We start from the raw sequence: 13,181 nt of genomic DNA on the forward strand, positions 1-13,181 counted from the left end.
GCGCGCCGGGCGAGGACGAGGACTGCAGCCGGGTCCGGGACTTCGTCGGTAGGCTGACCAACAACACGCACCAGGTGAGCGGGCCCCGGGCCCGGGCGCCGCCGGGACTGCGAGGTGCCGCCCCCGGACCACTCGCGGCCGCCTCTCGCTCTCGCGCAGCCAGCCCCCCTCTCCTACTCGCGCGCCTCGCGCCTCCGCGAAGGAGGAGACCCCCGGTGCCCCCAGCCCTGCCCGCGCTTCCGCACCCCCGGCCCCGAAACTGCGGCGAGTGGAGCCAGGCTCGGCGGCTCCCGGGACGCCGCGGCCCGCACGGCTGTGTTTCGTCACAGGGGAGGCAGTCTTAGACTTTCATGGCATTCTTTTTTTTTTTTTTTGAAGTTGTCAAAACCTATTGAGCATCATTGTTTTCTTTCTGTATAAATAATCAGGATCCAGTAACGCTGTTATCCACCAGGTAGCTGGAGGGATAATTACATCTTAAGTGCTTGGAGGACAGTTGGGCTGCGCAGAAGCAAAGGTGTGCCCTCTCTGGATCAGTACTTTCCGGGTGGTTAGGAGGGTGTTCAGGAATCCCAAGAGCGCATGTTAGAGGCCATTTAGACGTGTGTGTATTTTAGAAAAGGAACAGCTTGGAAATAGATCACGATATGTGTGTTCTTGCTCTCACTCCTGCCATGTTATCTAACTCTGACCCCGGACGTCTATATCCTGTTGTAACGAGATTTTCAACAACTAAGAAACTGCAGATATGCTGCATTGAGCCAGTTCCTAGTCAAAAGACTTTCACAATTGTGGCAGTTCCTTTACCTGGGTGGAATAAGCAGCTCAACCTTCGCACACTACTGGATTGATGAAGGCAGTTGTTAGGAATGCCCTGTCTGGCTCCTTGCTTCAATACAACTTGGGCATTTTCCTCAGATTTTTATAAAATTGGCGACTTAATTGTTTAATTTAGTTTAATTAATATTTTCATAACATTTTCAGTTTAATGTATTTCCTCCCTTGTGTCCTTTCCTGTTTTCTCCATTGTACTTTTTATGATTGTGCTCTTTTCTCTTTCAAGGAGAGTTGCACATGGGGCCAGAGGTGGGTTACTAATACTTTGTACCTCCACTTGTCCTTATATAACCACATTACCCATCATCTGAGCCTCAGTCTCCCCTTGGCCTATCTTTCTTCCTCTGCCTGGGCTATACTTGTTATCTGTGACATAATTCTCAGATTTGGGGACCCAGGGCACTCATAGTCAAGGGACAAGTATTCAGGGATAACTCTGCTTAATACAATCTAAGCAGCTGTATAAAGAAAGCCAGCTAGTGCTGAAGGGTGAGACAGTTTTTTTCAGGTTGAGTGCAGATAGGGTGGAATCATTACTGGCAAGTCTTCCTATTTGATGAGGAAACATATAATCGCATAGACTTCTCACAGTAGGAGGTTGAGAAAGACTTCACAATACTGAGGGTTAAATTATCCTGAGATTACTTGAACCAGTTGGATTCTGAGTTCTCACTTCACTTTTCACATTCTTCCCTTGCTGGCTGACCTACTTTTAGATTTGTTGCTTCTGCTGGATTGACACTTTTAGTCCGTGTCTTCCCTGGTTAATTTGAATTGATAAACATCATTTATTGATTTCTAAAGCAAAAGGTGAGAAAACTGACTCAGGGTTCTTAGGCCAAATCTGCTTGAGAACAGATCTGAAACTGCTCGTTCATTGAAGTCCATATGTAAAGAAACATCCTTCTTTCTTTCATTTTATTTAACTTCTGTTTCCAATGATTTTTTAAAGCTTTTTTTTCAGTTTTCTTTCTGTGACCTAATTTAAAATAACTATTTTTGCATTTTTTAAGTATCCGTGGTCTTGTCTTCAGAAATCTCATCTTTTTTTGTGACTTGTATATCCAGTAAAAAATAGAGCCATTGTTGGCAGACTTCATCTTAAAAAAAAACAAAAAACAAAAACAAACCCTTTGCCGTCAAGTTGATTCCGACTCATAGTGATCCTCTAGGACAAAGTAGAACTGCCCTGTAGAGTTTCCAAGGAGTGCCTGTTGGGTTCGAACTGCCCTTGTTTTGGTTAGCAGCTGTAGCTCTTAACCACCACACCACCAGGGCTTCCAGACTTCATCTTAGAAGTGGTTAAATAAAGTAGCTTGTAAGAGATTCTACTTCCCTAACCAATAATTGTTACCTAGTAGTCTGTTTTGCTGTTTAGTTCTATATCTTTAGAAGTCATGATTAATCATACTGAACTCTATTGAAAAGATCTAGTATTTTTGGGTCCTTTTATAAACAGTGTGAAATAAAAGTATCAGCATAGCGGAACAACTTTTTATCAGAGGTTTTGTATACATTTGTTCAGTTGAGGAAGGAAAGTGCCATTTAGAATAGTTTTTTCTATGTAAGATAAATCGAATCAATTCCCAAGAACAATCAAAGGTTCTTGGTTCTCTTCTTGTTTCTTATAACTTGATGCTGTTCATTTTGTGCCACATAAATGTATATAGTCAGTTAATGTGAATGCCAGCCGAACACTCAGAGGTATACTAGATGCTGGGGTTACTGGGATAGAAAGAAAAAATCATTCAGATTGGAGAATGGAAAGCGAGAGAAGATTTTAGCAAATCTCTAGACGTCTTTCTGTGTCTTCTTTGGCTTAAGAGACTATATTGGCATTAATTAACCATTTTAAGAAAGTAAGATGATAGTGCTTTTACATTCTTCTGGCCTTAGACCTATGCCTTGATGACCTGTGACTCTGGTTTCTTCGCTCAGGAAATCCAGCAGGTTATTGTCTTTGCCCTAGTCTCCCTGGTTCTCTCTGGCAGAATTTCTTTCACATTTCTTTTCAATCTCTTGATTTTAAATCTGGTTCAAATGTATTGGGATTATATTGAACAGTATATATTTTTCATATAGAAGTCACAGTGATTAAATGCTGTATTAGGATTTGAGAGAAGAGAGGAAAACCTTTTCTAGTTATAGTATTATAAATAATTTACAGATGGAAGGCAGGAAATAAAAGAAGATGGAGATAAAAATATTAGCTATTACTAAAAACTGAAAACAAAAGGAATGACCAGAAAATAAAGGTGAAAGGTAACTACTTAGACCTTACCAAAAATTATGCTCCCTGATTTTGTTCTGAGGGTTTGACATACTAGGAGAAGACAGTATAGCACAGTGGGCCAGGCTCTGCCATTTATTAGCTGTGTGATTTTGGGTAAATTACTTAAATTCTCCATGTCTCAGTTTCTGTCAAATGGAGATAATAAGAATACTTAATTCATAGGATAGCTGTGAGAATTAAATATTTATATATATGTTTTATTATTTATATATGTATTTATGTGTACACAGTATGTATTTACAAGTATTAACTCATTAGAGCAGTGGCTGATACGTAATTGTTACTTACCATCAAATTGATTCCAACTCATGGCAACCCCACGTGTGCAGAGTAGAACTGCTCCATAGGATTTTGAAGGCTGTGACCTTTCAAAGCAGATCACTCAGGCCTTCTTTTGAGGTGCCTCTGGGTGGGTTTAAACTGCCAGCCTTTCGGCTGGTAGTCAAGCGCTTAACTGTTTGAGCCTCCCAAGGACTCCACAGTATTTAATTAGCACCAGATAAATTATAATTACTTTTTATCATTAGGGATAATTTATAAATGCTCTTTTCTCAGACTCAGTCAGTAGCCTTCCTTTTACCTTTAACCCCAAAGTACTTTCATGCCACACTTTTAGTTGATTCTTTCCTTCAAGGACTTAAAGTGTTTATGACGTGTATAACCTTTGTACGAGAGAAATTGAGCAAGCCTATAAATTTTATTAATGTTGGTTGCTAAGTTGGGTTGCTTGAAAACATTCCTCCTATAAGCAGCTCTTGGAGGGTAGGCATGAAACTCTGTCTTAATGACACAGATGAACTGCCTTGGCCAGAGTCACGGTGGTGACTGACATAATTTCCTTACTTCTCATTCCTGTGTTCAGACCATTTGACAATTTCCTTAGAAGTTTTTAAACTTATGATTAATAAAGCCAGGAACTGTTACTCATTTTCTCTGCTCCCCCTGCCCCTGTCACTAACTGCTTTACACATAACTTCCCTACTTCTACCCCAACATCAAAGCATCTGGCTTCTTAAATAAACAGCCTGTAGGGAGGCCGCGTTCTGTGGGGTTTCAGCCCAGAGAAGAATGTGTGTGTTTGTTTGCTAGCGCCTGCAGGACTGGGTCCAGCTGACGGGACTGAATGTTCCTGTTGGAAGCTTCAAGGAACAGCTTCTCTCAGCCTGTTGCTGTGGAGCACAGACCTTCGTAACACCCGGTCAGTGCCTTTAACTGCCCCAGAGCTTCCTAGTGGCCTCATTTATTCCAATACTTAGCGTTTTCCTCATACCACCTTCCCCAGTGCCCCCACCCCACCCTCGAGCTTATTTAATCTGCTTGTGAGCTCTGTTTCTTCCATTCATTCTTGGGTCAAGGACTAGGGATTCTGGAAGGTCTCCTTGTTGGTCCTGGTTGAGCAGAGTGAGCAAAGTCCTCATGAAGAGTTGTCTCTCATGCAGTGCACTAGTCAGACGTTTATCCCCCAGACGGTGGTAAGGTGACTTCCTGCACTGGGGACTAAGAAGTATCAGCAGATTTGATGAAGTATAATTTATCTGGGGAAAGGTAAGCCTTCATCTGAGGTTTGGTTGGGATGAGGGTGATGAGCCAGCCAGGTATGACACATGGTCTGAAGGGTATGCTGTGGGACAATTAAGTTAGTTGTCTGCTGACTCAAATATTTGGCTCTGTGCATAGTGATTTTTAATTAGAAATCTATCTGCATCTCATGTCTGTTTGTGGAAATAATTGGAAGAAAGTTTATGTTCTGGTTAATTTCTGATGGCTATTTTCTTTTTTGTAATAATGGTAATAATAGGCTCTCCATCTGATCTGATCTTTCATGTCAGTTTCTTCTGCCCTCTCAATTTGCAGTCTGCTCTTGCTAACATCCATTGTCTTCTCAGTGGATTCAAAGTGCTCCCCAGTTTTGTCCTAGTTGGCCTGCTGCCCTTGCCTTGAGTGATCATCACATCTAGGGCATTGCTCAGTGGTCAGAGCAGGAGAGGCCTCTCTCCTCACCCGAACCCCTTCGCCGCAATTTCTGTCCTTGTGGAAAGTGAACTGTGTTTTGAAGCTGCAGAAATGATGCTGAGATGTTTTATATGAGTAGGAACTCTAGTACTAAGGCAGACCCACCCACCAAAACCCATCGTTGTGAAGTTGATTCCGACTCATAGTGAACCTGTAAGACAGAGTAGAACTGCCTCACAGGGTTTCCAAGGTTATAAATCTTTATGGAAGCAGACTGCCACATCTTTCTCCCACGGAGTGGCTGGTGGGTTCCAACCACCGACCTTTTGGTTAGCAGCCAATTGCTTTAACCACTTTGCCTCCAGGGACTCCTAAGGCAGGCAAAAATACCACATTTGGCATGTGTGGCATCAGCTCCAAAAATATTATGAAATTGATACTGAGTTTGTAAATTTCAACTCAGTTCTATTTTCCATCCCTTTCTAACCAGTGTTTCTATTGCATATTTTTACCCCTCTTCTTGAAAACTTGGTGAAACTTTTCCTTCCCACTGTCTATGTGGCCTCATTGATCTGTATGTAGGTGGGTCTGAGAAGTAATGAGGCTTGAGGAACAGTCTGATCAATTTCAGACAGTTCTTAGCAGCTCTTTTGTTGTTGTTTTAATGGTGATTACAATCAAAGTTGGGTTAATAATATGTGACTTTGACCTAGTTGGGTTGAATGAATTTTTATGACAGATACTTCATACCCATAAAAGATTATTAGGTGAATGCTGGACATGTGTTTTTTTTTTTTTTTAAGATTGAGGGTATTTTTTTCCTTCTCTCCCTCTAAACCCCCAGGCTTAGGAAACCACAGTAAAAATAAAATCCTTCCATTCAGAACCTGTGGTGTTCTGCTAAGAAAATTTTCTGTGAATGTAATTTATTTTCTGTTTTGCCTTTCAGTATCTGACCCTCCATTCCTCATCTACAACATGAGAAGTTTTGGACTAGATTTAAAAATATCTAAAAAAGTTCTATGATTCATATGGAAGAAGAGGAAGCCAGAGGTTGTGATCACAAATGTTTGGTGGTTGATTCTGAATTTAGAAGCAAATTGTGGCTGTTCTGCTTCCCAGTTGAATTTGACCATAGCATGGATTTCACATCTGGGGTGATTTGTTACCACCTCCAGAGCTTGCTTCTGGTATTCTCAAAGATTGCAGGAGCATTTCTTTCATATAATTATGAAAGACGCTTGACTTATTTTGGGGGTAATACTTTATCATTCCTTATTGGCTGAAAAATCTAATGCTAATAAAAGCTACTAGCTTGGATAATCCAAAAGCAAACCCAGTAGACATGTAGAAGTAAATTTGTTTTTTCATTCCATGTAGCACTCTGTCAACACTGAGGCTCTTTTCTTCTTCCTGGCTGTCTGTGTCTCTGTTTGAAAATAGATGGTCAGCTCACCATTAGTATACCCAACCCTGTGCTTGTTAGAATATGACATGTGATTAATTGGCTTGATTTCTTTTCATCAGAAGAGAATGATTTGTACCTTTGTTCCTTCTAGGGTTTATGAGTTTTCTTTCTTTTATGTTTGCTTTTGTTGAAAGTTTTGTTCTTTTCCTCCTGTATGTTCTAAAACAACTAAGTTCTAATATTATACTTGAGCCAGTTTACAAGTCTGGTAGAACAGTAAGATCACCCTGAAGGACCAAGAGAAATTGAACTGGGATGGAAAATTTTAATTAACTTTAATACTTCCTAGACAAGGTAGATAAATGCTTATCTGGTACGTTCTTGTCATAATACTGGATTCAAAACGTTGATCTGTTGTATACATAATCTAAAAGAGGTATCTCAGTAACCAGGTTTGAGTCCTGCTCTGCTGCTTCAAAACAAGTCACTTCACTTCTCTGACCTTTATGGTTCTGTTCTTTAAGCTTGAGAAGCAGCTCTTAGGATTGTGTGGAGGATCAGATGAGAAGTTCTGTCAGAATGTTAAATGTAAACTAGCATGTCGATGTCATTCGTTTAGACACTGACTGAACCAGCTACTGTGTACAAAGTGCTGCGCTCTTCTTTGCCCCCTAGAAGCTTGAATCTAGTTGGCGTCCAGGTCTGTGCACAAACAACGTTAAACATTAAGGATATTGACATTGGTGCTGTCTCAAGAGTTTGGGTGTTCAGAGATGGCTTGCTGGGAATTTGGAAGAAGCCATAACCACTACAGTGCAGTGGCCTAGCAAGGCCTCCTGGATGAAGAGAGGAAGATCTGTAAAGGCATGGAGGTAGGAAACCCAAGACATGCTCAGGGGATGATAAATGGATGGGTGGTAACTATAAGTGGTTTATGTTAGGGAGTAGTTGATGAGGCAAGAATGACCAAGATTTCCAGGAAAAGTGGAAGTCAAAAAAGATAGCTCTTTGGGGGATGGAAAGAAAGGGAAGGTGTGGGTGAGGGGTTTGGCAATAGGACTTATTGGTGAAAGTTTTAACAGGAAGTACTAGACATGAGGCTAGACCTGGAGAAACCAGAGGTGGAGATGGAGAGCTGAGGTTGTGCTTTCAAAGGTAGCCATTGCTGTGGGCCTGGAAAGGTATGTTCAGAATAAAGGACAGGGCAGATGTCTTTATACTTCAAGTGCTAAAGCCTTCAAGGAAATACTCCCAGACTCCTGGACCTTATTGTAGGAGTCCAGACATGAGAAACCCAGGAGCTATAAGCTGTCAGACAGTGATGCTCATAGAGTTCTCTTTCCTGAACATTTGTGAACTTCCCAAGGTTAAGGTTGAACTCTTGCCGATAACGTGCTTAACAGTTTGAATGAGAGATTGTTAGGCCGATCAGCTGGTCACATCCCTTACTTTTAGTGATGAGGTTAAATGACTTGCTTACAGGCCAAGAGCTGGGAGTAGAACACAGTTGTCCCAACTTCGTGCTACGTTTGGAAGTGCTTCATAGAGATGTTTTAAATCAATGCATCTATCTTTAGGGATAAAGCAAGGTTGTAGACCCGTTATAAGTCATATAGTTATGAAGTCTACTCTTTCCCTCAAGTTCACAGTACCCCAGACAGAGCTCAATTAGCCATTCTAAGCCTCAGCTCCACATTCTATAAGATAGAGCATTATCATGAGGCTCTGAAGAGAAAATTCATATGAATGAGTTTTGAAAACTTTACAGTACTGTATACGTATGATGTGCATGTACTTTCTTAATAAGCCTGTTGATCTGTCACAGCCTCCACGGGGCCCAGTTATCAGCCAGATGATACTGATAAATTGATACTGATAAATAGCAGCCAGCTCCAGAGGAACATGTGCATTAGGGAGACAGATAAAGCATACATGTATTTGGTTTTATCACTTTGCAGCGTTGCGTGACAGGTTGGGGCGGGGGTGGTGAGAATGAGAGTGAGTCAAGATTGGCAGAAATGTGAGAAGTGTGTGTCTTCTTTTTTTAGCCGTCCTGGTTACATCAGATTTTTAACTTGCTAGTATGACTGATAGTTTTTTATGGTAGTCGCTTAGGAAAGAACAAGATCTCAGGTGTCAGACAGACCTGGATTCAAACTTCAGGGATGACCATGGACAGATTAATCTCTCTTAAGAACCTTTGTTTTTTCATCTATAAAATGGGGATAATAATACCTCCTCTTCAGGTCATTGTGAGGATTAAATGAGACACTGTGGGATTTACCCTGTGTTCATCCTTTATTCAGGGTTTCTTATGGTTATTTCCAAAAAGCTTCCAATGCATTATTAGTTAGATGCTTAAATATTTGTGTATGTGCTTTAAAAAAAAAATTTTCATATCTGTAATAGTTCAAGAATTCTCATGGACACTCACAGGAACCAAATCTGATTTAAGAAATATGTACTACTTTTGTGCTTGGACTCAGGATAAAAAAGGGCATGGGTGAGAGAGAGAGTACTTACCTATCCAATGTCTTTCTTGAAGCTATGGGAGATGGAGCAGGAACTAATAATCCTACCATCATCAGGTACCTGGCCATCTGGTTGTAATAGTTCTAAATGTATGTTGTTATTTACTTATAATTTTAAATAACTTAAAACCATAAAAATAAGACTACTTATAATTTAATAACTATTTTTCTTCTACTTTACTAGGCGTTGGTTTATTAGAATTAGGAACTTTGGCTCTGGTTTCTTCCCTGTTTCTTCCTCATTTATTAACTGAGCAGCCACTGTTAACTTTGCACTCTACTGACCTCTGTGAAGTTTTAAGAAATATTAATGAGAGATCTGATCTGTACATCTCAAGAACTTTGCTTGGAAGGGAAACAGACCAGAATGCTGATGGGTTTATATCTTTTTTTGTGCATATTTCTTTAAACTAATATTTCATCACTTCCTGCCTGTGTTAACCCTCTATTTCTGTCAAAATGACCTTCTTACCAGTCCCTTAAGCTTATGCTTTGTCATTTCTTCATCTTTGTTATCATGGTATTCTCTTCTAGCTCTGGTTGGTTTTTCTGTTCTCTCCTATAATGTTAACCATGTCACGGAATACAACATTTAAATATAGTATTCTTTCTTGTTTTCAGTTTTATATATATAAGCTTTATTCCCCATATTATAAACTCCTTAAAGATAAGGACCAAGCTTGTACTATGAGACCTTCCCCATTTGTGACTCACACAGTGCTGTACAAAGAGTAGTCATTAAATACTATATTGTATAGTCTGGAATCAGACAGACATGGGTTTGAATCCTTGCTCTGCCCCTTACCAGCTGTGTAACTTTGAACACATTACTTCTCTGAGCCTGCTTCATCTATAAAGTGACAGTGATGCCTGATATATATATATATAGTAAGTGTTCAGTAAAAGTTAAATAGTGTTATCATTATTCATGAATTCAGTGATTGTTAGTTGAACACCTATCACATGTTAGCTACTGTACTGGGTCCTGGGAACTGATATGGAACAGAACAGACAAGATCCCTGCTTTTATAGAGCTTATGGGCTAGTAGAGATGATGGACATTAAACAAATATGTAATTATAAATATGATAAGTGCTAAAAAGGAAAAAGTACCTACAGGAGAATAAAAGACTGAGATGTTTTTAGCTTGGGGCGTTAGGTGGGCCTCGCTGAGAAATTGTTTAAACTGATACCTGAAGATGAGTAGAATTTTGCCAGGTGCGTCCCAAACAGCAAGAACAGTTTGTTCAAAGGCCTTGGGGCTAGAAAGAGCTTGGTGTGCTCAGGGATCTGGAAGAAGGCCAGTGTGGTTGCACCTGATGGGTGAGACAGTGAGCCTTTATGGTTCTGTTGTAATGCAGCTAGCAACTGGAACATAGCTCTTTGTCACTTTCTTTTCTTTGAAATGGGTCTAAGATGTAAAAATTAAATGCTAAAAGTTTTGAAATTCCGCTTATTTATTGGGCATGATTAGGGAATGAGGTGTTCCATGAAAGTGAATTTTTAAAAAATTAAGCTTATGCTTTTAAATGCCAAAAAAAATTAATGGAAATCTTTCTAAAATATCTTTCTGCCTTCTTACTCAACAGTATGACCCTGGATCATTAAGAAGAGATTAGATTATACTAAACCCTGACTCACATTATTATAATGTGGTATGGCATTAATGCTCCCAAGGGTTGTTGAGATGTGGGGGGTGATTTTCTCTCATTTTCAACGGCCCAGATTTATAAGCTTAAGCACCATTGTCGGCTTGTTTACTTTTTTCCACTTGTGCAGCACCACTATCCCCCTAGCAATATCTTGTTCCTTCTTGCTGCTGTGTCTGTCTGTCTTAGATACACTATCCCCTAATATGATTTGCATCTTCTGTTAACTAAGAACACAGCTTACTAATTGTAGGCAATTCTAACAAGTTTAGTAAATTGAATTAGAGTGATGGTCTGGAGGTTTCTAGTAGAGGTTGAATGCATAGATTTTTATTGCATAGATGGTGGCATCTGTTTTCCTCCTTTCTTCCTTTCAGTTAGTGACGAGGTGAAAGTTACTGTTGCCCTTTCCTTATAACACTGGAGTATTGTGGAGCAGGGAGTGGACTTTGTTGTTGTTGTTTTTAAACAAGTACCAGTAAACCTGTTGCCATCAAATCGATTTTGACTCATAGTGACCCTATAGGACAGAGTTGAAACTGCCCCATAAAGTTTCCAAGGCTGTAATCTTTATGGAAGCAGACTGCCACATCTTTCTTCTGAAAACAGGTACATGGCAGTGGAAAAGCAAACTGAGTGGTGAAATTATTGATGAGTCATAGAATTTTAAAGCATGGAGGGACTGAAAAGATCATTGTTCCAGCTTCCTCACCTTAGTGGTGATGTTCGGTTGTGTTGACCAAGTTCACACAGCTTTCAGCAGAGCTGGAAGTAAGATTCAGGTCCACTGGTTATTAGCCTAGTGCTCTCCTCTGTATCATCTTGCCTCTCAGAAAACTCTGAATAATTGAATAGATTTTGAAAATTTATACAGTATTTTATGTTTAGCTTTTTCATTGCTAAGAATAGTCTCCATGAGAACTGGAACATTTATAATCTTATTTTTGGCTCGTGTTTTATGGTCCTAGCAGTGCCTTATTTAACAGTGTTGTATTCTGTTACGATTTTTTCCTGCCTGCAACAGCATCACCCAGGTTGTGCTCCAGACCTCTCTTGTGCATAATTGTACTCCTCATTTGAAGTTTGGAAGCCTAATCCCAAATTACCATTCTTTATGGGCTCAGGGTCTCTGGGTGGTGTAAATGGTTTGTGCTCAACTACTAACCTAAATGTTGGTGGTTCTCGAGCCTACCCAGTGATACTGTGGAAAAAAGGCCCAGTGATCTGCTTCCATAAAGTTTATAGCCGAGAAAACCCTATGGAGCAGTTCTACTCTATACCACATGGGGCCACTATGAGTCAGAATTGACTTGATGGCAGCGGTTTTGATTTTACTATGGGCTCACCAATGCCTTGCCTTCACATGGTATTTCATTTGATTCTTCTTACCCCATGAATGAAGGAACATAATTTAGTTTTACTCCTGAGGAATTGGATTCCCAGGAGGGAAAATGAATTGTGCCTGCTTTCCCAACCTGGACTTGGCTTAACTCCCTTGTGTAGTTGTATTTTCACTATACCAGACTGTCTTCTGTAGATTAAATGTCTAGTGTGTTAAGCCTTAATATTCAGACTCCCGTAAGAAGTTTGTAGAGTATAAGCTTCATGAGCACAGAGCTATTGTCACTCCTGTTTCCCCAGTGCCCCAAATAGGGTCAGGCACACGGTAGGCTCGCAGACGTGTTTGGTGAATGAAGGAATGTGTGTGAGGGATGCCATCATTGCATTCACTCCCTTCTTTGCTTGCCAGAGAAGCTGGCTGTTTCTGATGGCATGATGCTCCTGATGGCCATCTGCAGGTAGCCTTACACTGCGGCCCGCATGTGGAAATTGACCCACCTTCAGTTGCGCCAGTGTTAGTTCTTTCAGTATTTTACTTTTGACCAGGTGTGTAACTAAAGATAGAAGTTTCTCATTACAGAGTTTTTTTTCCAAGTTGCAGGGACTCTCAGGACCAACTTTAAGTTCTTTGAGCTATAGTAGCAGTAATTTTATTAGGCTCCTAGTTTAATTAGATTGCGGAAGTGAAGTCATTTCCACGAAGAATGGTGGTGTTTTGTGGCCTTTCTTCATTTCCAGGCAGAACTAGGGATTATCCATGTGACCATAGAAATGGACATTTGTGTTTGTTAATTCATGCTCTGCAAAATGGGTGGGCCTCTGGCTGTATGATGGCGGGCAGTAAATGGATGAATGAGTCTTGCATCATCAGCTATCAAGGTAGATATATTTCAGAGAAGGTAGTCCTACTTTGTAACGTAATGAGTTCCTGAAAACCTGTTTGACAGTTGCATGGTGACTGTAAATGCCAGCCAGTGACTCCTGCTGCCAAAGCTTCCCTGTGGGGATAGTAGATGGCTGGCAGTGCCATCTGGGACACTAGAAATCACTGTTTAACAAGTGATGAACAGAAGTCTAAATGTGGCTCTGAAAAGGTAGTTTAGGATGTCAGTGAATAATGATGTTAGAATGTGGTGTTAGGCAGTCCACTTTAAACCAAGACCACCTAT

At 40.4% G+C, this 13,181-nt stretch overlaps 1 protein-coding gene across 3 annotated transcripts in view; it reads left to right on the forward strand.

Annotated features, from left to right (window-relative positions):
* The window catches only part of SORT1 (sortilin 1), an 84,519-nt gene that overhangs the window by 587 nt on the left and 70,751 nt on the right, over positions 1-13,181 (forward strand). Inside the window, exons 1-2 of one of the 3 annotated variants that reach the window (XM_023742180.1) lie at positions 40-74; positions 6,033-7,363. The exons of 1 other annotated variant lie outside the window; for it this stretch is intronic. In XM_023742180.1, the coding sequence (XP_023597948.1) occupies positions 7,358-7,363 (6 nt within the window). In that variant the 5' untranslated portion in view covers positions 40-74; positions 6,033-7,357. Of the gene's footprint in view, positions 1-39; positions 75-5,907; positions 7,364-13,181 lie in introns of those variants that run through there. One more of the 3 variants, XM_023742179.1, reaches the window with a different exon arrangement.

Source organism: Trichechus manatus, unplaced genomic scaffold (genome assembly GCF_000243295.1).
Source record: "Trichechus manatus latirostris isolate Lorelei unplaced genomic scaffold, TriManLat1.0 scaffold00204, whole genome shotgun sequence".
Taxonomy (NCBI): domain Eukaryota; kingdom Metazoa; phylum Chordata; class Mammalia; order Sirenia; family Trichechidae; genus Trichechus; species Trichechus manatus.